The sequence below is a fragment of the Telmatherina bonti genome (assembly GCF_933228915.1).
Source record: "Telmatherina bonti genome assembly, chromosome: 24".
Classification (NCBI taxonomy): domain Eukaryota; kingdom Metazoa; phylum Chordata; class Actinopteri; order Atheriniformes; family Telmatherinidae; genus Telmatherina; species Telmatherina bonti.
Window position 1 is genome coordinate 4261390 of NC_136633.1, and position 27335 is coordinate 4288724.

The 27335-nt window shown below is 49.0% G+C and overlaps 1 protein-coding gene across 1 annotated transcript in view; it reads left to right on the forward strand.

Annotated features, from left to right (window-relative positions):
* Positions 1 to 27133, forward strand: part of crfa4 (cytokine receptor family, class I receptor 4) — a 53836-nt gene extending 26703 nt beyond the window's left edge. The window contains exons 2-9 of the mRNA XM_079263670.1: positions 2693 to 2802; positions 10361 to 10502; positions 12375 to 12544; positions 15507 to 15685; positions 17645 to 17798; positions 17883 to 17970; positions 20505 to 20574; positions 24411 to 27133. Coding sequence (XP_079119796.1) covers positions 2712 to 2802; positions 10361 to 10502; positions 12375 to 12544; positions 15507 to 15685; positions 17645 to 17798; positions 17883 to 17970; positions 20505 to 20574; positions 24411 to 25052 — 1536 coding nt within the window. The 5' untranslated portion in view covers positions 2693 to 2711 and the 3' untranslated portion in view covers positions 25053 to 27133. The remainder of the gene's footprint in view (positions 1 to 2692; positions 2803 to 10360; positions 10503 to 12374; positions 12545 to 15506; positions 15686 to 17644; positions 17799 to 17882; positions 17971 to 20504; positions 20575 to 24410) is intronic.
* Positions 27134 to 27335: the final 202 nt, after the last annotated feature.

The following is a 27335-nucleotide window of genomic DNA, read 5'->3' on the forward strand; positions in this document are numbered from 1 at the left end:
CCATTAAACGCTACGGAGCACCACTGATTCGTAGTTAGCCCGACCAAGCCCTTCTGAACGCTACGGAGCACCACCGATTCGTAGTTAGCCCTACCCAGCCCCATTAAACGCTACGGAGCACCACTGATTCGTAGTTAGCCCGACTAAGCCCTTCTGAACGCTACGGAGCCCTACCCAGCCCTACTAAGCCTTACTATCTTAACATCTTCCATTACAGAAGCTGCTGCATCATGGAGAAGTGTTCATTTGGGTTTTCAGACCTGGTTTCAGCCTGATGGTTTTTCTCTTATGTAATGAAATGAAAAAGCTTTGAATGGAAACAGGGTTTACTTTGTCTGCTTAGTGTATTTAATATGGTTCTTAGAAGATTTAACTTCAAGATTGTTTGCTGCTGTTCTCGGTGAGGCATCAGTGTTTCAGAGGCTGTTGTTGGATCTGAATCCCAGCATGCCATACGAGAGGTCAGTCCCTGTCATCTCCATCTCGCCATTAAAAGCAGCTATAACATGCCAATAAATCCACAGACATTATCCTCCAGCAGTGTGTTTTAATGGGACCTTCGCCAAGCTGCATGTGCTCAGTAGTGTGTGACAGAGCGCTTCAGTGGACTAAGCAGATTAAAAGCATAAGTTTCCAGTAGATCTAATATCTGATCACATTCATCTCACTGGACCCAGAAACTCTGCAGAAACGGTTATTTTTTTCTGCTTTGGCAACATCAACCTTTGTCTTAACACTGTATTTCTTAGCTCTGATTTTAAAAGTGTGCAAGTGTAAACGCTGCCATTTGTTCGGTGCCTGGTGGATTAGTGGACATTCAGGTCACAGAGCAAAGCGCTAAGTTGATAAAGCAGCAATGTTTTTAAAACCCTGGAACGTCCAGGAAAAACACTGTGGTTATGAAGTTATTTCCAGCCGAGCTAACAGATGGAAATGTGAAACGTATAGTTCCCGGGTCAGCTCCTGGTGAAAAACCAGGAGGAAGAGCTCTGCAGTCAGTAGATGAGGCAGTAAACAGGACTGATAACTGGCGAAACTGGTCTCCGTGGTTGTCTGAGGTCTGTTACTACCCCCCGATGCTAGCAGTTTAGCCTTAATGTTGGATGACATCCTGCAGCCTTTGCTTGTTGTCTTCTATCCCGAGTCTGAGTGTGAATGTGATGTAATTAGCCCCCATCTCTGCTCCAGGTGTTGGAGGTTGGAAGCCCACCTTGACCTTGTCTGTAAAGGCCATAGCTGGAGAGGCCTGCGCCCTCCTGCAGCTTGCGGTGCCCGCTTGGAGACACGAGCTTGCAGCTGTATCCTGCTCTGGATGTTTGGCCCGTTGCTGCTATCGGCTCTGGATCTTTGGCCTGTTCCGGCTATCGGCTCTGGATCTTTGGCCCGTTCCGGCTATCGGCACTGGATCTTTGGCCCGTTGCTGCTATCAGCTCTGGATCTTTGGCCTGTTCCGGATATCGGCTCTGGATCTTTGGCCCGTTCCTGCTATCGGCTCTGGATATTTGGCCCGTTGCTGCTATCGGCTCTGGATCTTTGGCCCGTTCCTGCTATCGGCTCTGGATCTTTGGCCCGTTGCTGCTATCGGCTCTGGATATTTGGCCCGTTGCTGCTATCGGCTCTGGATATTTGGCCCGTTCCTGCTATCGGCTCTGGATATTTGGCCCGTTCCTGCTATCGGCTCTGGATCTTTGGCCCGTTGCTGCTATCGGCTCTGGATATTTGGCCCGTTGCTGCTATCGGCTCTGGATATTTGGCCCGTTGCTGCTATCGGCTCTGGATCTTTGGCCCGTTGCTGCTATCGGCTCTGGATTTTTGGCCCGTTCCTGCTATCGGCTCTGGATCTTTGGCCCGTTGCTGCTATCGGCTCTGGATCTTTGGCCCGTTGCTGCTATCGGCTCTGGATCTTTGGCCCGTTGCTGCTATCGGCTCTGGATCTTTGGCCCGTTGCTGCTATCGGCTCTGGATCTTTGGCCCGTTCCTGCTATCGGCTCTGGATTTTTGGCCCGTTCCTGCTATCGGCTCTGGATCTTTGGCCCGTTGCTGCTATCGGCTCTGGATCTTTGGCCCGTTCCTGCTATCGGCTCTGGATTTTTGGCCCGTTCCTGCTATCGGCTCTGGATCTTTGGTCCGTTCCTGCTATCGGCTCTGGATCTTTGGCCCGTTGCTGCTATCGGCTCTGGATCTTTGCCCCGTTGCTGCTTTTCCTGCCCGGACCGCCTCCTCTTGCATAACTCCCTCCCAGGAGAAGCAAACTTTTTCTCACATTTCAGAATCTAGACTGAACATTGAAATAACTCTTCTGGCCACAAATCAATAAAAAATATTTAGTTTTCCTTCAGTTTGACTCCTTCGTGTTGGGGAGGAGCCAATTTGTTCTGTTGTTTTTGTACGTTTTAGGAAGGCTTCTGTTCTCCAGGGGATTCTGTTGATGCAGCAGTGTGGTTCACGGCTGATTTGGGTGGGAGAATGAGGGTCCGTCCCTTGTGATGTGTATGACGACTGGAGGAGGTGATGCTGGGACAGCTGCAGGGCGTTCACACAGCTGCCCTTTAAAATCTTAATGTGCTGTGTCTCTGGGCGCCTATTCTGGGACGTTATCAGTCTGAAAGTAGACTTTCCCACACTGAGTTGGTCTCTGCAGAGACGAGGAGGCTTTCCCAGCTCATGTTTGTTTGTGTTTGTTTGTGGACAGGTTGGCGGACGTCGGCAGAATGCTGTGGCCGCTGCTCTGTCTGCTTCCTCTGGTTGGCGGCAGCGGCGTCGTCACCCAGGAAGTCCCTCAGAAAGCCGGACACGTCGACGGTGAGTTAACGGATCCTCAGAACTGCAGACAGGAAGTCCGTCCTCCACCACCGCTCTGACCTCTTCATACACACACTGAAACTGCAAACCAGAACTTCAAAAACATATTAAAGATGACGAGAATTGATCTCAGAAGACTCCCCGTCTCACAACAGCTGCTTTATTTCTGAGCATCACATGATTTTCTGAGCGTCCGTCCTCCCCGGAGCAGCTCAGAGCTGCACAGACGAGCTCTAAACACACACAATACCAAGCGTGTGAACTTGATATTAATAAAAGTGTACTGATACCACAACCGATACCACACTAGTCCAGCCAGCGCAGATGTGTGTGATGACATGCTTCTGGCATGTTTTAAAAGAAATAAATGCCTTGAATGTTAAAATGTGACATTTTTTGTTCCACTAAAAGTGAGATCATTGTCCCAAAACCACACATTTATAGTTGCATTTAGGTAAAATGTGTTAAATCAGAATAAAACTTGTTGAAATTGTGAGATCTGTCATGTTCACCCAAGAACACGAAGGTTTGGTGATTTTCTTCATTACATTGATTTTTACCAGGAACGTCCGTGTTCCCGGGTGAAACGATGATGATGATGAGACAGTCTCCTGCTTTAGACCTCGCAGTCCTTCGCTGCCATGTTTCTGAGATGATTTGAGATGTGGTCACGTCACCACAGCCGGGTTAAATCACCTCTTTCACCCCTAAAACTACATTTTTCCTTCACATTACATCTTTAACTCATAGATCTATCCAGTTTTAGCCTTTTTATTCTGCTTCTGTGTTTTATGAAGTTTTATGAGATGCATTGTGGGCGATAGCGCCACCTATGGTCTGCCAGGTAGCCGCGCTTCGTGCTGCTGGTGGAACAGATTTACCTCCTCACGCTTCGGTTTCCATTTCTGATATTTCAGTCTGCAAAATCAAATCTAAAATTCTGTTTTTTTTCTTCTTGATTTATTCATGATCAGAGTTAGAAAATGAGCTAAATCATTCCAGTAAATCCAACGAGATATTTCCTCGTTGATATTCACAAACAAATATTTTTATTAAGTCCGTGATTTGGGTTGCAGCCCTTAAAACTGCTGTTTTCCTTCCAAATGTGGCTCATTTAAAGGAGAAGAAACAGATTTATTGTTACAAGAAAACATTTAGCGAACAGATTCTGCTGCGTTTCATCAGAAGTTATGCTGCTGTGTTCGACCAGAAAAAAACTGTGCAGGCGACACTCAAAACTTCAGTTAATCAGCTTGTTAGGTTTTAATTTGCAGGGACCTAAAGACAGAGGGGAATCTTAAAAACCCCGGGAGCCTCTCAGAGGATCTCCACATACAGCTAATTAATGCTAACAGAGCTAGTCACCTTCAGCTCACTTTAACTGCCTAATCAATGTAATGTCAGGGTTCGATTCAACTGGAGAAGATCCATTTTATCCACATCCGTCTGTGTGTTTCTGTCTGATTTCTGATTTCTGTCTCATGATGAACGCTTCATCACATCTGCCTGCAGCTGAAAGGTTAGAAAGTCTGAAAGCTGCAGACCGTGAGCTGGGCTAATATTTGCTTTATTTCATGTCCACGTGTCTCGTCCTGCAGCTGCTGCTGGAGACTGAAGTTAGCAGCAGGAGGTGGGCAAATGATGATGATGATGAGGATCATGTGTGCTAGTTTCTTCTCATCTCTGCATCACAACGTCCAGTGCTCAGAACACACCCGATGTCCCTGATATGGTTTTTGCAAAAATCTCTGTTCCGCCCCCGAAAAACTACATTCATTTACAATTACATAGAAAAGCCGAAAAACTTTGGGGAAAAGACTGAAATAAAACAAAAAACAATGAAACAGTAGTAAACAGATGAATAAACAAGCCATGTTTTATTTTAGAGCAAAATAATAAAATGAGTCCTTATGATTGCTATTTAATACTAAAACCAACCAACACAACGTGATCAGTCCAATACAGTCTGATACAACCCAATTATCACGATGCAGACCAATTATCGCAATACAGACCAATAGCCCGATACTGCCTGATTAGTCTGATGCAGCCCAATTATCACGATACAATACAATTAGTCCTACAACCCTATTACCACAATAGTGCCTCATTAGTCTGATGCACCCCAATTAGCACAATGGAGCCCAATTTGTCCAATACACACCATGCAGCCAGATTATTCAGAAACAGCCCAAATAATGCGATACAGCTTCATTGGTCCAATACAGCATGATGCAGCCCAATTAGTCTGAAACAACCCAATACAGCCCAATTATAACAATACAAAACAACACAATTATCCAGATACAGTCCAATTAGCACGATATAGCCCGATTAGTCCAATACACCCCAATTTGTGCAATACAGCATAATAAAACTGATACAGCCCAATTATTGTGATACAGCCCGATTAGTCCGATACAGTCTGATTATCATGATACAGCCTCATTAGTCTGATACACTCCATTAGCATGATACAGCCTAATTAGTCCAATACTTCACCATACAGCAAGATTATTCAGATAAAGCCCAAATAACGTGATATAGCTCAATTAGTTCAATACAGCACAATACAACCCAATGTAGCCTGATTCAGCCCTATACAGTCTAATTAGGGTGATACAGACTGATTAGTTTGATTAGCCATATACTGTCATGATATACAGCCCTATACAGTCCAATACAGCCGGATATAGTCCAATACAGCCGGATATAGTCCAATACAGCCGGATATAGTCCAATACAGCCCGATATAGTCCAATACAGCTCGATATAGTCCAATACAGCTCGATATAATTCAATACAGCACGATATAGTCCAATATAGCCCGATATAGTCCAATACAGCCTGATATAGTCCAATACAGCCCGATATAGTCTAATACAGCTCCATATAGTCCAATACAGCCCGATATTGTCCAATACAGCCCGATATAGTCCAATACAGCCCGATATAGTCCAATACAGCCCGATATAGTCTAATACAGCTCCATATAGTCCAATACAGCCCGATATTGTCCAATACAGCCCGATATAGTCCAATACAGCCCGATATAGTCCAATACAGCTCCATATAGTCCAATACAGCCCGATATTGTCCAATACAGCCCGATATAGTCCAATACAGCCCGATATAGTCTTCACACCCTCTCCACAACACAGTGATGAAACAACAAAGTGTGTTCAGTGAGAGGGTTCTTCAGGTCTGATGCAAGACTGAAAGATACAGAAGATCATTCCTGCCAGCAGCCATCAGCCTCCGGAACAAGACCTCCTCAAATTAATTATTATTGTATACTACAATATTAAATTTCCCTTTGGGGATTAATAAAGTATTTTTCATTTCATTCATTTTGTTTAATTTGATTTAATTTCATTTCATATAGTCCAATACAGCCTGACATAGTCCAATACAGCACGATATAGTCCAATACAGCCCGATATAGTCCAATACAGCCCAAATAGTCCAATACAGTCCAATATAGTCCAATATAGCCCGATATAGTCCAATACAGCCCAATTTGCCTGACACAGCTAGATTATTGTGATACAGCCTGATTAGTCTGATGCAGCCTAATTAGTCAGGTACCGTCCAATTAGTGTAATACGGCACAATATATTGTGATTAGCTTGTTACAGCCAGATCAGTCCAATACAGCTTAATAAATCCGAGTAGTCTATTAGAGCCTAATACAGTCTGATTAGTCAAATCCAGAGTCAGAGTTGCTGAGGCAGTGTTTTAGGGAAACTGGAAATGTTTGTGTGTTTCTGGATCCCAAAGGAAATAAATGGTAAAGTGATTCCATCCTAATGGAAAGCGTTTTAAATCAGTAAAATCTCTTAATCTGTCCAGTTTATATAAAATTTTGTATTTTGAGATTAACAGAGCGTCATTGAATGTGTCAGAAACCCACTGACCAATTGGAATAAACAATAACATGAAGCTGCTGGTGCGTCAGAGCCCTCCTCCGGTGGCCATCAGTGGTACTGCAGTTTAATGATACATTTTATGTAATTTCTGCTTTTTTCTTTGGAACTGGTTTTCTCTCAGTTCCACTGATCCACCATATTTAATTCCTCAGAAACCCAAATAAAGAGAACTCTGTATACTTGGCTGGATTATGCATGTGGCATGTGAACAAGCTGATTTTCAGTAATGAAGTGGAGTATTTCCTGGCACCGGGCCTCCTGGTTTATATAAATGAAGAGAAGGAAGCTCTCGTCTTCCACCGTGCACACCTCCACTTTCACTCGCTGTTAAAGATGAACTGTATTGTTTTTCTTGGACTTCTTGTTTTGTTGTGGCCAGTATGAATCGCTGCCAGTATAACTGAGTGCAGATTTATTGGTTCCCAGCATGCTGCTTTCATACCGAGAGGTTGTTGTTGCTGATGAAGTCGCTGCAGCACAGTTAGCTGAGCCTCTTACAGCCAACATAAGGCCTTTGTTTCCCACTGCCGACCGACCACGGATCCGTGCATTCTCTGATGGATTACAGCTCGCCTCCTGATGAGATCAGCCGGGATCACATGATGTTCCTACTGCTTTGATGTTGTCTCAGGGCACCGAAGCTTTTACGTGATGCGAGGATGTCTGGTCAGGACGGTGACCTGGAGGTCCACCAGTCACACACAGGAACAGCCATGTGATGTGTCTGAGGGATCCAGTAGAAAACAGACCTTCAGTTCTTCTGGGCCAGAGGGGTTTCACATCACCTCAGAGGGTCCTCTTCTTCTTCACTATTTAGGCAGACTGATTAACTTTGGCTTTGAGGTTTTATAGATTAAAAACAATTGAGCTCAATAAGACAGAAATGTTTCTCTGTTTTTTTGTAACTGATTTAATCCAACTAGAATGATCAGTCCTGCTGATCTATATTTAGATCTCGTGTTGATCAGGACCCATACTGTTGACCTCCGATCTGAACTATGATCAGTCCTCCTGCTGATCTGATCTATGCTCAGTTCTGTTGATCTACGATCAGTTTTCCTACTCAGTCATAAGATGTGCTGCTATCAGACACGAAGGGTTGGATGTGTGTTCTGAGGTGGAAAGTGATGAAATTAGTAAATGGATTTTGTTGAGTTGAAGCAGAAGAGAGATGACGGATAATAATCGATTGATCCCCCTGTGGTTCTGTTTTTGTGTGTGTGTGTGTGTGTGTGTGTGTGTGTGTGTGTGTGTGTGTGTGTGTGTGTGTGTGTCAGGTGGTTGGGAGGCGGAGTCCAGGCCAAAGAGGTAATATTCCTTCCAGCAGAGAGAAACGTTACCTGGACCATCATCATGTGAATTTTAGTCATGTGAATAAGAACACACTTCACATACAATGAGCTGAAACGTTGTTGTTGTATCTGTAAACAATGATCACCACTGATTCCAGAAACATCTCTCTGTTGTTTTATGATTGTTCCATTTTTTATTATTATTCATCATACTGTTGCCATCCAGACTGTAAACATCCATCCATCCATCTTCTGCCGCTTACTGGCGCAGAGTCCGCATTACTGCAGACGCCGCACCGATCCGTCTGTCGATCTCGCGCTCCATCCTTCCCTCACTCGTGAACAAGACCCCGAGATATTTAAACTCCTCCACTTGAGGCAGGACCTGACTCCCGACCCGGAGAGGGCAATCCACCCTATTCCGGCTGAGGACCATGGTCTCAGATTTGGAGGTGCTGATTCTCATCCCAGCCGCTTCACACTCGGCCGCGAATCACTCAAGTGAGAGCTGGAGATCACGACCAGATGAAGCCAACAGGACCACGTCATCTGCAAAAAGCAGGGACCCAATCCTGAGGCCACCAAGCCGGATCCCCTCAACACCTCGGCTGCACCTAGAAATTCTGTCCATATAAGTTATGAACAGAATCGGTGATAAAGGGCAGCCTTGGCGGAGTCCAACCCTCACCGGAAACGGATCCGACTTACTACCGGCAATGCAGACCAAGCTCTGACACCTGTTGTACAGGGACCGGACAGCTCGTACAAGATGGTCCGGTACCCCATACTCCCGGAGTACCCCCCACAGGAGCCCCCGGGGGACACGGTCGAATGCCTTCTCCAGGTCCACAAAGCACATGTAGACTGGTTGGGCAAACTCCCATGCCCCCTCCAGGACCCCAGAGAGGGTATAGAGCTGGTCCACTGTTCCGCGACCAGGACGAAAACCACACTGCTCCTCCTCAATCCGAGATTTGATTATCCGGCGGACCCTCCTCTCCAGGACCCCTGAATAGACCTTACATGGGAGGCTGAGGAGTGTGATTCCCCTGTAATTGGAACACACCCTCCGGTCCCCCTTCTTAAAAAGGGGGACCACCAGCCCAGTCTGCCAGTCCAGCGGTACTGCCCCCGATGTCCACGCGATGCTGCAGAGGCGTGTCAGCCAGGACAGCCCCACAGCATCCAGAGCCTTAAGGAACTCCGGGCGGATCTCATCCACCCCCGGGGCCTTGCCGCCAAGGAGCTTTTTGACCACCTCAGCGACTTCAGCCCCAGAGATAGGAGAGTCCACCCCTGAGTCCACCAGCTCTGCTCCCTCATCGGAAGACGTGTTGGTAGGATTGAGGAGGTCTTCGAAGTATTCCCTCCACCGACCCACAACGTCCCAAGTTGAGGTCAGCAGCTCCCCACCTCCACTGTACACAGTATTGATGGAGCACTGCTTCCCCCTCCTGAGCCGCCGGATGGTGGACCAGAATCTCCTCGAAGCTGTCCGGAAGTCTTTTTCCATGACCTCGCCGACTCCTCCCATGCCCGAGTTTTTGCCTCGGCAACAGCCGAAGCCACATGCCGCTTAGCCTGTCGGTACCCATCAGCTGCCTCCAGAGTCCCACAGGCCAAGAAGGCCCGATAGGACTCCTTCTTCAGCTTGACGGCATCCCTCCCTGCTGGTGTCCACCAACGAGTCCTGGGATTACCGCTGTTACTGTGTGTTTGTTTATTTGTTTATAATTATTTATATAGTTCCTGTGTGTTACTGTAGTGACGCAGTTGTAAATCAGGATTGGTCACCTGGAAGGAATTACATTAATTGTGTGTGTGTGTGTGTGTGTGTGAGTGAAATAAATTAAGTGTACATACATGACTAATGAGATGATTAATAAATGCAGATTAACAGTTATAAATACAGTCATTAGATAACATATCTGTAATCCTGTACATGTGTGTGTTTCTGATTAAGGCATGTTTAGTTTTACATCCATGAAAAGCGGCAGCTTGGCCCACTCTGACGTTAACCACCGTCGTCAACGTGTTCTGCTGCAGTCAGGCGTGTCCTCCACCTTCGCATCACGTCTGATCAGGTTGCACAGTCAGGCAGCGTGTGCTGGACACATCCTTTAGTGGCGTGTTTTATGGAAACATTTAATCCACATGTATGTTTCATGTCCAGGAGCAGATTGATCCACACGGACACGACTTAACTCAGACTTACTGGTGAAACTGGAACTTTAAAAGTCCATCATTGTATTAATGAATTTATCAATGATTTTTTATTTTACTGATTTTTTTTTTCATCAAATCCGGCTGACTTGTTATTGTTGTCATGTTTTACAGCAGAGGAGGCGGTTGCCACGACGATGAGGCCTCACATCTACTACTGCCGCTCCCCCAACATGGAGGACTTCACCTGCTGGTGGCATCCACTGGACAACCTGATGGGGGAGGAGGTCACCTACGTCCTCACTTACACTAAAGAGTAAGTAGAGCACACACCCTGCCGGTCTGAGCCGGACATGACGACACAGCCGAGAGCTTTTCCTGCTGCAGGACCAGAGAATCTGCTTCAGACCAGCAGCAGCGGTTTCTAGGTCAGGCGAGCGCTTTGATTTCTGCTGCGGCGCTCCAGCTTTTAAGATGTCAATAAGTGAGATCCTGGGCGTTGCTGCTCGCAGCCTCACACAGATGGCAGCCGGTCCACTGAAAGGCTCTGGATAATCAGGACAAATTGGATTGTACCATTGGCCCCGCATGGCATCGGCCTGACAGCCACATTGATTGTTGTAGCGGACCACAGCTGTGTGTTTGGAAAACACATGTAAATCTGGGATTATCCCTTCAGAAATGAGCCAAGCAGCTGGGAATAAGTGCAACAGGATGCCTGGCTTTATACAGCCAATAAGTTCTCTCAGATCCTCCTTTTATAAAGCATCTATCACAGCGGTGTCTGTCTGGTCCTCATGTCCCAGCAGCGCTGAGTGGTTCCTGACCTGAAGCTTGTGGACTTAAGCCTCCAGGAATGAGTCTCCTCCAGGATGTCATCCAACAGGCTCAACAAGAGGCTTCATAAAGACATGCAGAGAGATGCTTTATTACGGTCTGACTGCGCCACAATCCCTCTTTAATGACAGGATTGTGAGTCATATAGCTTTTGTTTTTCATTGATTTCTTGTCTCAGCCTCAGTAATCTGTCTTCATCCTCTCTACTAGTACTGCTGATCTGAGACGCAGTTGTTTAAAAGCAGGGAAGAAGAGCTGCCACATCTCTGCAACCCCAGGTCATAGCAGAGACAAGCTGTCCAAGCAGGTCCAGCATGTTGGACATGATCTGCACAAACTCCATCGTCTAACCTCAATAAACAAGAACGACGTCAAGGTGACATTTTATTCCCAGATCTAAAACAACTGGAAGGCTGTGAAAAAGCCCAGTCTCACCAGGCCACATTTAACTGGTTTAACTGGGAAGAGGTCAGTGACATCAAAGACCTTTATGATCATTTCAAACATTGGAGCAAAGTTTCCCTTGGCTGGATGTGGGTCACCAGGGCGCCTCTTCCTGCGGGGGTCACGGGCAGTAGCCGATGGCAGAGACTCTGGCGGTCTGATCCCCGGCTGCAGGACTAGTTCCAGGGACATGGAGTCTCACCTCTCTACCATGGAAGGAGTCTGAACTGGTGCGCGAGGTTGGGTGGTTCCAGCTAGATATATTTGGACTCACTTCAATGCACAGCTTGAGCTCCGGAACCAGTATCCTCAAGAAGGGCTGGACCCACGTCCACTCTGGAGCTGCCCAATGTGAGGAGTACTGAGCAGGTGTGGGAATACTCATCGTGTCCCGACTTGGTGCCTTTACGTTAGGGTTTACCCCAGTGGACAAGAGGGTAGCCTCCTTCCGCCTCCAGGTGGGCCCTGGTTCTGAATGTTGTTTGTTCTTATGCACCAAACAGCAGTTCAGACTACCTTGGGTTCAGTATTGGATCCCTGTCAGAGGGAGCTTCCCACCCCCAGCAGAGTCTCAACCAAGTCCTGTGAGAGGCGAGGCACATTGAGTCTGAATGGACTGTTCTGTACCTTGGAGTTGTGGCCATATCTCCTTGGTGCCTGTCGTGGTGGTAATCCGAAAGCTTGCTGGTGGACACCAGCAGTGATGGATGCTGTCAAGCTGAAAAAGGAGTCCCACCGGGCCTTTTTGGCCTGTGGGGCTCTGGAGGCAGCTGACGGGTAACTACAGGTTACAGAGGTGGGCTCGGGTCTTGGGAACCCATCCGGATTAATGAAGAAAAATGAGTTTTTAAACATCTGTGCAGTCAAAATAAGTTCTTTCCATCGATGTTGTGTTTGTTGTTTACAGTAATGGGCCCAAACACGAGTGTCCAGACTATGTGACTGGTGGTCCCAACAGCTGCCACTTTGACAGCAGTCATACGTCCATCTGGAAGATATACTGTATGAACGTGATGGCCATCACTGCACACAGAAACTCCTCCTCCCAGAAGCACTGCCTGGACGTGGCAGAGATCGGTAAGACTATCACTGATCTGGACTGCTGGATTTAACCCGGCAGGCCAGGCAGACACCTGCTGGGTACCTGCGGGACATCTGTCAGACACCTGCAGGACGTCAGAACACCAGGTGTCTCCAAACTCACCTGACTTGAAAATAAATCCTGTAAAAAGCTTCAATCTGCCTCCAGACATGAGACCAGTTCAGATTCAAGTCTCAGTGAAAGTACTGGTGATGAGGAACAGGTGAAGAAGGAACAGGTGAAGAAGGAACAGGTGATGAGGAACAGGTGAAGAAGGAACAGGTGAAGAAGGAACAGGTGAGGAAGGAACAGGTGATGAGGAACAGGTGAGGAAGGAACAGGTGATGAGGAACAGGTGAGGAAGGAACAGGTGATGAGGAACAGGTGAAGAAGGAACAGGTGAGGAAGGAACAGGTGAAGAAGGAACAGGTGAAGAAGGAACAGGTGATGAGGAACAGGTGAAGAAGGAACAGGTGATGAGGAACAGGTGAAGAAGGAACAGGTGATGAGGAACAGGTGAAGAAGGAACAGGTGATGAGGAACAGGTGAAGAAGGAACAGGTGATGAGGAACAGGTGAAGAAGGAACAGGTGAGGAAGGAACAGGTGAGGAAGGAACAGGTGATGAGGAACAGATGAGGAAGGAACAGGTGAAGAAGGAACAGGTGAAGAAGGAAAAGGTGAAGAAGGAACAGGTGATGAGGAACAGGTGAAGAGGGAACAGGTGAGGAAGGAACAGGTGATGAGGAACAGGTGAGGAAGGAACAGGTGATGAGGAACAGGTGAGGAAGGAACAGGTGATGAGGAAATGGTGAGAAAGGAACAGGTGATGAGGAACAGGTGAGGAAGGAAAAGGTGATGAGGAACAGGTGAGGAAGGAACAGGTGATGAGGAACAGGTGATGAGGAACAGGTGAGGAAGGAACAGGTGATGAGGAACAGGTGAAGAAGGAACAGGTGATGAGGAACAGGTAAGGAAGGAACATGTGAAGAAGGAACAGGTGAGGAAGGAACAGGTGAAGAAGGAACAGGTGATGAGGAACAGGTGAAGAAGGAACAGGTGATGAGGAACAGGTGAAGAAGGAACAGGTGATGAGGAACAGGTGAAGAAGGAACAGGTGATGAGGAACAGGTGAAGAAGGAACAGGTGATGAGGAACAGGTGAAGAAGGAACAGGTGAAGAAGGAACAGGTGATGAGGAACAGGTGAAGAAAGAACAGGTGAAGAAGGAACAGGTGAGGAAGGAACAGATGAAGAAGGAACAGGTGAGGAAGGAACAGATGAAGAAGGAACAGGTGAAGAAGGAACAGGTGAAGAAGGAACAGGTGATGAGGAACAGATGAGGAAGGAACAGATGAGGAAGGAACAGGTGATGAGGAACAGGTGAGGACGGAACAGGCGATGAGGAACAGGTGATGAGGAACAGATGAGGAAGGAACAGATGAGGAAGGAACAGGTGAGGAAGGAACAGGTGATGAGGAACAGGTGAGGACGGAACAGATGAGGAAGGAACAGGTGATGAGGAACAGGTGATGAGGAACAGGTGAGGACGGAACAGGCGATGAGGAACAGGTGATGAGGAACAGATGAGGAAGGAACAGATGAGGAAGGAACAGGTGATGAGGAACAGGTGATGAGGAACAGGTGAGGACGGAACAGGCGATGAGGAACAGGTGATGAGGAACAGATGAGGAAGGAACAGATGAGGAAGGAACAGGTGAGGAAGGAACAGGTGATGAGGAACAGGTGAGGAAGGAACAGGTGATGAGGAACAGGTGAGGACGGAACAGGCGATGAGGAACAGGTGATGAGGAACAGGTGAGGAAGGAACAGGTGATGAGGAACAGATGAGGAAGGAACAGATGAGGAAGGAACAGGTGAGGAAGGAACAGGTGATGAGGAACAGGTGATGAGGAACAGGTGAGGACGGAACAGGCGATGAGGAACAGGTGATGAGGAACAGGTCTTTTCTGTGATGAAGCAGTATTGTGTTCAATCCTAATGTTGGAACTGATAAATCGTGAATTGATTGATCACTGATCACAACAGGAACCAGTTTGTCCTTCCGATCCGTTCCTGACGTAATCAGGTTGTTCTGAGCAGGTCTTTTTTCCGTCTCTTGGTTATCCTCACACCCGCCAGGTCCCTCCTTCAGCAGCGACAGGCTTGAAGAGCCAGTAAAGCCCCTTCCTCTCAGTAGAAACAGCATTTATTCTCTGCCAGCTTTTAATCTGGTTATTTGGGACTGGATGTCTGTTATTATCCAGAATGTGCAGATCTGGACTGAATCAGTTCCCTTCCTGTGTCACGTGACGGAGGGCGACACAGCGTGTCCATGATCCTGCAACTGTGATCTTTTGTTGATGTCGGAGGAGGTCAGGGACGTTGCTGTTATCACGGTGGTGCAGGAGTGGCAGCCCACGCCTGCAGAGATGCTTCGGCTCAGGCTGGCCACGCACGTTAAAGGTCACTGTTTCATAATGTTGGAGCAGAAACACTTAAATGTCACATTACATTCAGGGACAACATGCCTCACACACAGATAAGCAGAGAAAACTGAGAAACTAGTTTTTCTGTCCTTTCTCCAGTCATGACATGTTGACCGGTAAATGCGTGTTAGCAACCCGGACGTCTCCCAGTTTCCAGTCCTGCTGCCTCCTGTTTGCTCTGCAGCGTTGCACCGTCTGATCCTTCCTGACGGGCATGAAGACGTTGCGCAGCTGGTAAACCAGGTTGTCCTCGCCAGCAGTCTGAACTCACATTGATTTAATTCTCTGTCTCTGAAGCTCCATCATGTTAGCAGCTTTGCAGCTACAGAGGAATTTCTGTGAGCTTGTGACCGATTGATTGATTCTAGGTCAGAAAATGTTTGATCAGAAGATGCATGTGAAGCTTTCCTGCCAGGACAGGTCTTTACAGGCTGAAGAACCGTCTTCACAACATGATGTCTGTGTCCAACAGTTGAGACCGAAGCTCCCGTTAACCTGACCTACAAGCTGAAGGACGCCGGCGGGGACGAGATGGGACACAACGCCATGCTGTCCTGGGAGTATCCAGTACCGGAGGACCTGCAGTACGGCTGGATCACGCTGGAGTATGAACTGCAGTACAGGCGCGTTAATGAGCCCGACAACTGGAAGGTACGTTATCATCAGTTTCCACGCTGTAGCATTCAGCACCATGAAAACTTACATTTCCTGAGAGAGAAAACCCACAAATCTCCTTTAACTCCTGCCTTTAATTTCCAGCTGAATATCTCGGACGTAGCTCGGACGTAGCTCGGACCTAGCTCGGACGTAGCTCGGACGTAGCTCGGACCAAGCTCGGACGTAGCTCGGACGTAGCTCGGACCTAGCTCGGACCTAGCTCGGACGTAGCTCGGACCTAGCTCGGACGTAGCTCGGAAGTAGCTCGGACCTAGCTCGGACGTAGCTCGGACCAAGCTCGGACGTAGCTCGGACCTAGCTCGGACGTAGCTCGGACCTAGCTCGGACGTAGCTCGGACGTAGCTCGGACCTAGCTCGGACGTAGCTCGGAAGTAGCTCGGACCTAGCTCGGACGTAGCTCGGACCAAGCTCGGACGTAGCTCGGACCTAGCTCGGACGTAGCTCGGACCTAGCTCGGACGTAGCTCGGACCTAGCTCGGACGTAGCTCGGACCAAGCTCGAACGTAGCTCGAACGTAGCTCGAACGTAGCTCGGACCTAGCTCGGACCTAGCTCGGACGTAGCTCGGACCAAGCTCGAACGTAGCTCGGACCTAGCTCGGACGTAGCTCGGACCAAGCTCGGACGTAGCTCGAACGTAGCTCGGACGTAGCTCGGACGTAGATCGGACCTAGCTCGGATGTAGCTCGGACGTAGCTCGGACCAAGCTCGAACGTAGCTCGGACGTAGCTCGAACGTAGCTCAGACCTAGCTCGGACGTAGCTCGGACCAAGCTCAAACGTAGCTCGGACCTAGCTCGAACGTAGCTCGGACCTAGCTCGGACGTAGCTCGGACCAAGCTCGAACGTAGCTCGGACCTAGCTCGGACGTAGCTCGGACCAAGCTCGGACCAAGCTCGGACGTAGCTCGAACGTAGCTCGGACCAAGCTCGGACGTAGCTCGGACGTAGATCGGACCTAGCTCGAACGTAGCTCGGACGTAGCTCGGACCAAGCTCGGACGTAGCTCGGACGTAGCTCGAACGTAGCTCGAACGTAGCTCAGACCTAGCTCGGACGTAGCTCGGACCAAGCTCGAACGTAGCTCGGACCTAGCTCGGACGTAGCTCGGACCAAGCTCGAACGTAGCTCGGACCTAGCTCGAACGTAGCTCGGACCTAGCTCGGACGTAGCTCGGACCAAGCTCGGACGTAGCTCGAACGTAGCTCGGACCTAGCTCGGACGTAGCTCGAACGTAGCTCGGACGTAGCTCGGACCAAGCTCGGACGTAGCTCGAACGTAGCTCGGACCTAGCTCGGACGTAGCTCGGACCAAGCTCGGACCTAGCTCGGACGTAGCTCGGACCTAGCTCGGACGTAGCTCGGACCAAGCTCGGACGTAGCTCGAACGTAGCTCGGACCAAGCTCGGACGTAGCTCGGACCTAGCTCGGACCAAGCTCGGACGTAGCTCGGACCAAGCTCGGACGTAGCTCGAACGTAGCTCGGACCTAGCTCGGACGTAGCTCGGACCAAGCTCGGACCAAGCTCGGACCTAGCTCGGACCTAGCTCGGACCTAGCTCGGACGTAGCCTGCTGCCGGTAAAGGTGTCGCAGACCTGGAATCACACCTGGCAGCATCCAGCAGTCCTGAGCGTCACTGAGAGGTGCTAATGGAACGCTGACGAAGAGGATCTGTCAGGATGAAGAGCGGTGACGCTGTTCTCAGAGTTCAGATGTCCAGTCTGGTGCTGCAGGTCTGTAGGTGACCCGGTCCTGCTGCTGAAACAGCTGATCCTCAGAGTAATCCTGATACTTTGGATCAGCTGGACAGCGGACACGTGTTTACCTCAGAGTAGCAAGTGGCTCATCATTGTTTGTTTATTAGTTTATTTGTTTACAGGTGAAGCATCCTCTGCGTGAACTCATTGTTGTTTGTTTGTTTGTTTGTTTGTTTACAGGTGAAGCATCCTCTGCGTGAAGCGCGTGTGGAGCTGCTGGGCCTGAGAGTGGGTAACTACGTGGTTAGAGTCCGCTGCCGGTCACATAACTCCGGTCTGTGGAGCAAGTGGAGCTCCACACTACTGATGAGCATCCCTAGCAAGCCGCCCACTGGTAGGGTTACCATGGCGATGCAGATACAGTCACATGTTTCACATGTGGTGTCTTGAAACTAACCGATATGTCTTACCTGTCCAGGTAAAGTCCTCGTGCTGATTCTGGTGGCAGGAGTTGGTGTCGTTGCTCTGCTGGTCATTATCTTCGCTGTCGTTCCTCACAGCAAGAGGTAAGACGTAGAGGACAGAGGACCGGAGGTTGACTTGTGTCTGAGACGTAGAGGACAGAGGACCGGAGGTTGACTTGTGTCTGAGACGTAGAGGACAGAGGACCGGAGGTTGACTTGTGTCTGAGACGTAGAGGACAGAGGACCGGAGGTTGACTTGTGTCTGAGACGTAGAGGACAGAGGACCGGAGGTTGACTTGTGTCTGAGACGTAGAGGACAGAGGACCGGAGGTTGACTTGTGTCTGAGACGTAGAGGACAGAGGACCGGAGGTTGACTTGTGTGTGAGACGTAGAGGACAGAGGACCGGAGGTTGACTTGTGTCTGAGACGTAGAGGACAGAGGACCGGAGGTTGACTTGTGTCTGAGACGTAGAGGACAGAGGACCGGAGGTTGACTTGTGTCTGAGACGTAGAGGACAGAGGACCGGAGGTTGACTTGTGTCTGAGACGTAGAGGACAGAGGACCGGAGGTTGACTTGTGTCTGAGACGTAGAGGACAGAGGACCGGAGGTTGACTTGTGTCTGAGACGTAGAGGACAGAGGACCGGAGGTTGACTTGTGTCTGAGACGTAGAGGACAGAGGACCGGAGGTTGACTTGTGTCTGAGACGTAGAGGACAGAGGACCGGAGGTTGACTTGTGTCTGAGACGTAGAGGACAGAGGACCGGAGGTTGACTTGTGTGTGAGACGTAGAGGACAGAGGACCGGAGGTTGACTTGTGTGTGAGACGTAGAGGACAGAGGACCGGAGGTTGACTTGTGTCTGAGACGTAGAGGACAGAGGACCGGAGGTTGACTTGTGTCTGAGACGTAGAGGACAGAGGACCGGAGGTTGACTTGTGTCTGAGACGTAGAGGACAGAGGACCGGAGGTTGACTTGTGTCTGAGACGTAGAGGACAGAGGACCGGAGGTTGACTTGTGTCTGAGACGTAGAGGACAGAGGACCGGAGGTTGACTTGTGTCTGAGACGTAGAGGACAGAGGACCGGAGGTTGACTTGTGTGTGAGACGTAGAGGACAGAGGACCGGAGGTTGACTTGTGTCTGAGACGTAGAGGACAGAGGACCGGAGGTTGACTTGTGTCTGAGACGTAGAGGACAGAGGACCGGAGGTTGACTTGTGTCTGAGACGTAGAGGACAGAGGACCGGAGGTTGACTTGTGTCTGAGACGTAGAGGACAGAGGACCGGAGGTTGACTTGTGTCTGAGACGTAGAGGACAGAGGACCGGAGGTTGACTTGTGTCTGAGACGTAGAGGACAGAGGACCGGAGGTTGACTTGTGTCTGAGACGTAGAGGACAGAGGACCGGAGGTTGACTTGTGTGTGAGACGTAGAGGACAGAGGACCGGAGGTTGACTTGTGTCTGAGACGTAGAGGACAGAGGACCGGAGGTTGACTTGTGTCTGAGACGTAGAGGACAGAGGACCGGAGGTTGACTTGTGTCTGAGACGTAGAGGACAGAGGACCGGAGGTTGACTTGTGTCTGAGACGTAGAGGACAGAGGACCGGAGGTTGACTTGTGTCTGAGACGTAGAGGACAGAGGACCGGCGGTTGACTTGTGTCTGAGACGTAGAGGACAGAGGACCGGAGGTTGACTTGTGTCTGAGACGTAGAGGACAGAGGACCGGAGGTTGACTTGTGTCTGAGACGTAGAGGACAGAGGACCGGAGGTTGACTTGTGTCTGAGACGTAGAGGACAGAGGACCGGAGGTTGACTTGTGTCTGAGACGTAGAGGACAGAGGACCGGCGGTTGACTTGTGTCTGAGACGTAGAGGACAGAGGACCGGAGGTTGACTTGTGTCTGAGACGTAGAGGACAGAGGACCGGAGGTTGACTTGTGTCTGAGACGTAGAGGACAGAGGACCGGAGGTTGACTTGTGTCTGAGACGTAGAGGACAGAGGACCGGAGGTTGACTTGTGTCTGAGACGTAGAGGACAGAGGACCGGAGGTTGACTTGTGTCTGAGACGTAGAGGACAGAGGACCGGAGGTTTTTTTCTTAGAATAAGAAGTGGATTAATGTGACGTTGGATCATTCTGATGATGTCGTACTCTTGGACAAGTCTGCCCTGAAGGACAGGACAGAACGTAAATGGAGACACATGTTAGGTCACATGGTAAAGAGCTCAGCGTGTGATTGGCTGTGCTGCTCCATCAGGATTTCTGTCTCAAACCTACTTCAGCGTGTGCGTGTGTGTGTGTGTGCGTGTGTGTGTGTGTGTGTGTGTTAAAGCCACGGCCTCCTGATCTCCTGCAGTGTGTTGTTCACATCTGTCAGCTCGGATAGAAGCAGCGAGCTTCAGATCCTGGGTGGGTCAATGATGTCTCACATTGAGGACACGCAGCAGTGTAGTCTGATGCAGCCGTCCACACACTCCTCCTGTCTGTGGACCAGCTGTCCCATGACAGACCAAGTATTGAGTGTGACTTGAGTAAAGACTGAAGTGAGGCTGCTCGGCGTCAGGGTCACCTCTCAGGTAGCGCAGCATTGTCTCTGAGCCACTTCATATGTCTGTGTTGTGTGTTTACTCCTCAGGATAAAGGACTACATCCTGCCCCCCATCCCCAAGCCTCGGATCCTCGGCATCGACCCGCTGCTCCTGAAGGTAACACGCATGAACACTTTTTCTCCTTTTATTTCCTGTTACAGTCCTCGTCCTCTTCTCTCAGTTTTCTTCCTGTCCTTCCATCAGTCTGGTTCTAACCCAGTTAACCCAGTTTAACGTTCATTACATCATCCAGTTTGTCACAGCTGTTTATATCATCTGATTTATACCGTGGCCCTGAAGTGTCACAGCAAAACAAAAACCACAACACAAGAAGCCACAAAGCCCTGCCAAGATGGTGATGGTAGGAACCGCCCACCGAGCTTCAGTTCAGCTCTTCAGAAACCAACGGGTGACGTCACGGAGGCTCCGCCCATCTTTTATATACAGTCTGTGGTGTCAAGAGAGCAGAGAGGAGCCCAGTGCATCATGGGACGTCCCGCAACAACTTGGACAGTTAGCAGCAGCGTTTCTGCTTCCTTATGTACATAAAGGTGGACGTCCGTTACAAACGTTGTCATATGTCTCCGTCCTCATAGTTTCATGTGTCTTATACAACGCCACTGTTGTTATATTAATTCATCCACTAGGGGGCAGTGCCGAGTTCTGACATCGGTTGGTTGTAGTAATGCACTTCTATAAAGTTGTTTATAGCTGTCCAAAAGCACCAGAAGAAGAAGAAGAAAAACAATGTTTTATATAGTTCTCAGCTTCTTCTTCTTCCTGCTTTTTATTGGATGGTATCTGTCATCTTCTTCATTTTCCTCTTCTTGTCTAGTTTGTTCCTTTGGCTGATTGTGTGTCATTCTATACAACCGAACACCGCCCCCTGTGGTTTCCAGTGGTATTGCCACCTTTCCTGTGTCGAGTTATGGATGACTAAGCTCCTTCAAAAATGGATCAAATTACATAAGGAGGAGGAAGAGACATCTGCATCCAGCAAATATGGACCTTAAAAGGATGGATCAGGGTCACCAAGCCAGACCTGACTACAAGACTATCAAGAAGAAAAGTTTGAAGATGATCTGAAGTGTGCATCCCAAAGTTAGGCTGGGATCTGGTTCTGCATCCTGAAGCCAGACTGGAATCTGGTTCTGCTTCCTAAAACCAGACAAGGATCTGGTTCTGCTTCCTAATACTAGACTAAGATCTGGTTCTGCTTCCTAAAACCAGACAAGGATCTGGTTCTGCTTCCTAATACTAGACTAAGATCTGGTTCTGCTTCCTAAAACCAGACAATGATCTGGTTCTGCTTCCTAATACTAGACTAAGATCTGGTTCTGCTTCCTAAAACCAGACTGGGATCTGGTTCTGCATCCTGAAGCCAGACTGGAATCTGGTTCTGCTTCCTAAAACCAGACAAGGATCTGGTTCTGCTTCCTAATACTAGACTAAGATCTGGTTCTGCTTCCTAAAACCAGACAAGGATCTGGTTCTGCTTCCTAATACTAGACTAAGATCTGGTTCTGCTTCCTAAAACCAGACAAGGATCTGGTTCTGCTTCCTAATACTAGACTAAGATCTGGTTCTGCTTCCTAAAACCAGACAATGATCTGGTTCTGCTTCCTAATACTAGACTAAGATCTGGTTCTGCTTCCTAAAACCAGACTGGGATCTGGTTCTGCATCCTGAAGCCAGACTGGAATCTGGTTCTGCTTCCTAAAACCAGACAATGATCTGGTTCTGCTTCCTAATACTAGACTAAGATCTGGTTCTGCTTCCTAAAACCAGACAATGATCTGGTTCTGCTTCCTAATACTAGACTAAGATCTGGTTCTGCTTCCTAAAACCAGACTGGGATCTGGTTCTGCATCCTGAAGCCAGACTGGGATCTGGTTCTGCTTCCTAAAACCACGCTGGAATCGGGTTCTGCTTCCTAAAACCAGACAAGGATCTGGTTCTGCTTCCTAATACTAGACTAAGATCTGGTTCTGCTTCCTGAAGCCAGACTGGGATCTGGTTCTGCTTCCTGAAACCAGACTGGGATCTGGTTCTGCGTCCTGAAGCCAGACTGGGATCTGGTTCTGCTTCCTAAAACCAGACAAGGATCTGGTTCTGCTTCCTAAAACCAGACTGGGATCTGTTTCTGCTTCCTGAAGCCAGACTGGGATCTGGTTCTGCTTCCTAAAACCAGACTGGGATCTGGTTCTGCTTCCTGAAGCCAGACTGGGATCTGGTTCTGCTTCCTGAAGCCAGACTGGGATCTGGTTCTGCTTCCTGAAACCAGACTGGGATCTGGTTCTGCTTCCTAAAACCAGACAAGGATCTGGTTCTGCTTCCTGAAGCCAGACTGGGATCTGGTTCTGCTTCCTGAAACCAGACTGGGATCTGGTTCTGCTTCCTGAAGCCAGACTGGGATCTGGTTCTGCTTCCTGAAGCCAGACTGGGATCTGGTTCTGCTTCCTAAAACCAGACAAGGATCTGGTTCTGCTTCCTGAAGCCAGACTGGGATCTGGTTCTGCTTCCTGAAACCAGACTGGGATCTGGTTCTCTTTCCTGAAGCCAGACTGGGATCTGGTTCTGCTTCCTGAAACCAGACTGGGATCTGGTTCTCTTTCCTGAAGCCAGACAAGGATCTGGTTCTGCTTCCTGAAGCCACACTGGGATCTGGTTCTGCTTCCTAAAACCAGACTGGGATCTGGTTCTGCGTCCTGAAGCCAGACTGGGATCTGGTTCTGCTTCCTAAAACCAGACAAGGATCTGGTTCTGCTTCCTAAAACCAGACTGGGATCTGGTTCTGCTTCCTGAAGCCAGACTGGGATCTGGTTCTGCTTCCTAAAACCAGACAAGGATCTGGTTCTGCTTCCTGAAGCCAGACTGGGATCTGGTTCTGCTTCCTGAAACCAGACTGGGATCTGGTTCTCTTTCCTGAAGCCAGACTGGGATCTGGTTCTGCTTCCTGAAACCAGACTGGGATCTGGTTCTCTTTCCTGAAGCCAGACTGGGATCTGGTTCTGCGTCCTGAAGCCAGACTGGGATCTGGTTCTGCGTCCTGAAGCCAGACTGGGATCTGGTTCTGCGTCCTGAAACCAGACTGGGATCTGGTTCTGCGTCCTGAAGCCAGACTGGGATCTGTTTCTGCGTCCTGAAGCCAGACTGGGATCTGGTTCTGCGTCCTGAAGCCAGACTGGGATCTGGTTCTGCGTCCTGAAGCCAGACAGGGATCTGGTTCTGCTTCCTGAAGCCAGACTGGGATCTGGTTCTGCTTCCTGAAACCAGACTGGGATCTGGTTCTGCGTCCTGAAGCCAGACTGGGATCTGGTTCTGCTTCCTGAAGCCAGACTGGGATCTGGTTCTCTTTCCTGAAGCCAGACTGGGATCTGGTTCTGCTTCCTGAAGCCAGACTGGGATCTGGTTCTGCTTCCTGAAGCCAGACTGGGATCTGGTTCTGCTTCCTGAAGCCAGACTGGGATCTGGTTCCACAAAGAGATAATTGATAGTTCCATGCTCTACTTTTAGAATCTCGGGTTAACCTGCGTTGTGGTCTGATGGGAACATCTTGAGATCTTTAAGGCCTGGGAAATACTTCCTGCTAGCAATGTGTTCGCCCGCATTTTCAACGTACCTTTTGCAGTTAGGCTGCGTGCTTTGATGCGAGGTAACGTGCCGTGTGCCCGAGGTGCAACATTGACTTGAACACTAAAAGCGCTCATGCGAACATGAGCATGACCATGCGACTGGAGATAAACACAATTTTGGATAGCTTTGAAGAGCATCTCTCAGACCTTGTTTGCATCTACTGGCACTCGGCCCCGTTATCAAACCTGGCAACCCAGTTGATCTGGTGATTTACAGAAACTCTAGACTGACATAAATAAGATTGAAATGACGTGAGTCCTTGCTTCGCTTTCTGTGTCCTGCCTCTAACCTTTCCTCCTCTCATCTTCTGCCCACAGAAAGGGAACTTGGAAGAAATCAACCGTCACTTTAGCAACTTCCACAGCTACCGACCCCCGAGCTACTCGGAGGAGGTCTGGGACCAGATGAGCTCTGACGACAACATCCCAGCTGACGGGGAAAGGAGTGCCCTGAAAATTCCTGGTGACCTGAAGCCGGTGGCAGCCCAGCACTCCTTCTCCGCCCCGAATGCAGCATCTTACGTTCAGAGCGTCCCACCGTACTGCAGCTTGCCACCTGAAGCCTTTGTCCCACTGCTGGACCCACCGCCCCCGTGGCTGAGGCCGGGAATTGTGGTGGTGCCAGGGACGGACTACAGTGTGATGGAGCATCCCGGCCACGCCAACGCCGTCCCACCTCCTGACCCGGCCCTGTTCACTAACAGCCACTCGCCGCAGGATTTCTACACCTGCGTGCACTTGATGAACGAGAGTGGAGAGGTGCACCTGGTGCCTTGCCTGCCGCCAGCATATGTTCAGGAGTTCCCGACATTCCCCGCCGTCATATCGGAGGAGAAGAAGAAGCTGGCTGAATACCAGGCCTGGAAGAGCACCATGAAAGAGCTGAAAGATGGCAGCGAGTTGGACAAGAGTGAAGCGGCCATTCCCCTGCTGCCTGCTTCTGTTGACAACACTGGCTGACAAACAGGATGGGAACCAAACATGGAGACTGTTGCCCCAGCAACACGCCAATCTGCTGTAAAATGCTGGTTTGATCCAAAACTCCTGATCTGTTCCTCCATCTGCAAAGTGCCGGCCTGCAAAGAGACTATAGTAGCTCACTGCTGTCCCGCCGTTTGTCTCTTCTGGACAAACGAGACTGAAAGATTTGCATAGGTCTCTAGACCACTATTTTCTCTCTTTTACTCTTTTATGACCTCAGACTGTCTGGGTTTAGGAAACTGCCCCCCCTAAGATCCACTTTTAAACAGAACTCCACCTTTTACAAAGTAAAAGACAAAACAAGCGCTCTGTCCAGACAAAGCTGGACCTTCTGATCCGCTCCTTCTGGTTTCTAGGTAATGAACACCATGAAACCTGGAGGACCAGCAGATTTTCTCCTTCAGGTTTGTTCATCTCAGGAAAAAGAAACTTACTGTTTCCTCTGTGGCGGTCTACCACAGGCATCACACAGGTCAGGCTCAAACCACTTCTAATGAGCCTGATCTTAATGATCTGTGTATTTATCCTCAACATGATAAGATTCTAATTCTGTTTATTCATCCGTCTCCCACAGGAAAGCTACCAGCTGCTGTCTCAGAGTTTTCTGCTTTCTTTAATCATATAAATATGTCTGCTTATAGTTTTATACTGCAGCAGGGTGACGCTAGCATGTCTCTGGCAGTAGGACGAAGCTAGCGCATCTTTGGGTGAAGCTAGCACATCTCTGGCAGTAGGACGAAGCTAGCGCATCTTTGGGTGAAGCTAGCGCTTCTCTAGCTGCAAGAAGGTAAAGCTAGCACCTCTCCAGGCAGAGCTAGCACTTCTCTAGCTGCAGGAAGGTGAAGCTAGCACCTCTCCAGGTGAAGCTAGCACTTCTCTAGCTGCAGGAAGGTGAAGCTAGCACCTCTCCAGGTGAAGCTAGCACTTCTCTAGCTGCAGGAAGGTGAAGCTAGCACCTCTCCAGGTGAAGCTAGCACTTCTCCAGCTGCAGGAAGGTGAAGCTAGCACCTCTCTAGTACCTTTCTAGCAGCAGAACTACTCCGGCTGCAGAGCAAAAGAAGCACTTTTCTGGCCATCACACCACAACTAAATCTATTTTCACTATGGATGTCTGGAGCTCTGCACAATGAGACTTTTTAGAAAATAAAATCTCTAGAATTGCTGATTGAGAGATCTCAGGTAGAGTTTCGTCTCTTTCTGCGGTCGAAGGAGGCATTTTTTAACTTGACTGACTTCACCAGAAAGCAGTAGAAACCAGCTGAAGCCAATTGAATCCGCCTGTTTTCTCCCAATGTCTGGAGGATGGACAACATGTCTCTGCTACTGGCAGCTCGTCGGTGCTGGATGACGTCCAAGCAGACAATGACCATTATCATGGCTCTTCCTGGTCTAGACCCATACATGGTCTGGCTGCGTGGGCTGCCAGATTGTGCCAAACATGGCCCCGCACCAGCAGCTGGAGGCTGGTTTGGGTGAAAACTAACTGGAGTGGATGAAGGTGCTAAACCAGAACAAGCCAGAAAGGCTTGACAGAATGCTATCATCATAATGCTGTCCTCCCCTTCCGACATGTGGAACTCATCCTGCAGCAATGTGGTTTCATCAGTTCGTCTTGGTAATGTTGCAGTTTAACATTGTCTCTTCTTTGTGCCTTTTCTCTCGTGGCGATGTTTCTGCGCTCCCCTGTTTAGTGATGTCTACATGTCCTCCGGGCCGCAGGGCGGTGTCCCTGTCGCATGAAAGGACTTGATGCAATAAAGACAGAGAGGCTCCTGGGTTTGGTGTCAGATATGCGAGAGAAGCAAAGGAAGTCAAAACTGTGCCAACTCATGCAACAGTAGTGACACAGAAAGTTTGGTCAGGTGGAATAAACCTGAAGGTGTTCTGGTACATGTCTGGTTGACGAGAACATGTTCTAGATGATGATAATGATAATTATGGTGATTATTATGATGTAGTTGTAAAGAAGCTCTGAGGTTGTGTTTAATTTCTGTAGTACATCTGTAAACTTGGCTTTTTCCACTACGTTTCCTCCACTTGTTCTGCTCAGAAAACTTTCCCATCACAGCAAATAAAGTTTATTCTGACTCAACGCCTCTTTCTGACTCGGCAAAAAACTTTCTAAAAGCTGGAAGCATGAAGTGCTTCATCATCTCCACTCTGGAAATCCTGACTTCATAGTCCCAGTCTGGCACTTATACTAGCTGTTAGCTGTTAGCTGTTAGCTCAGGCTAAAAATAGACCTGATGATTGTCAGCAGAC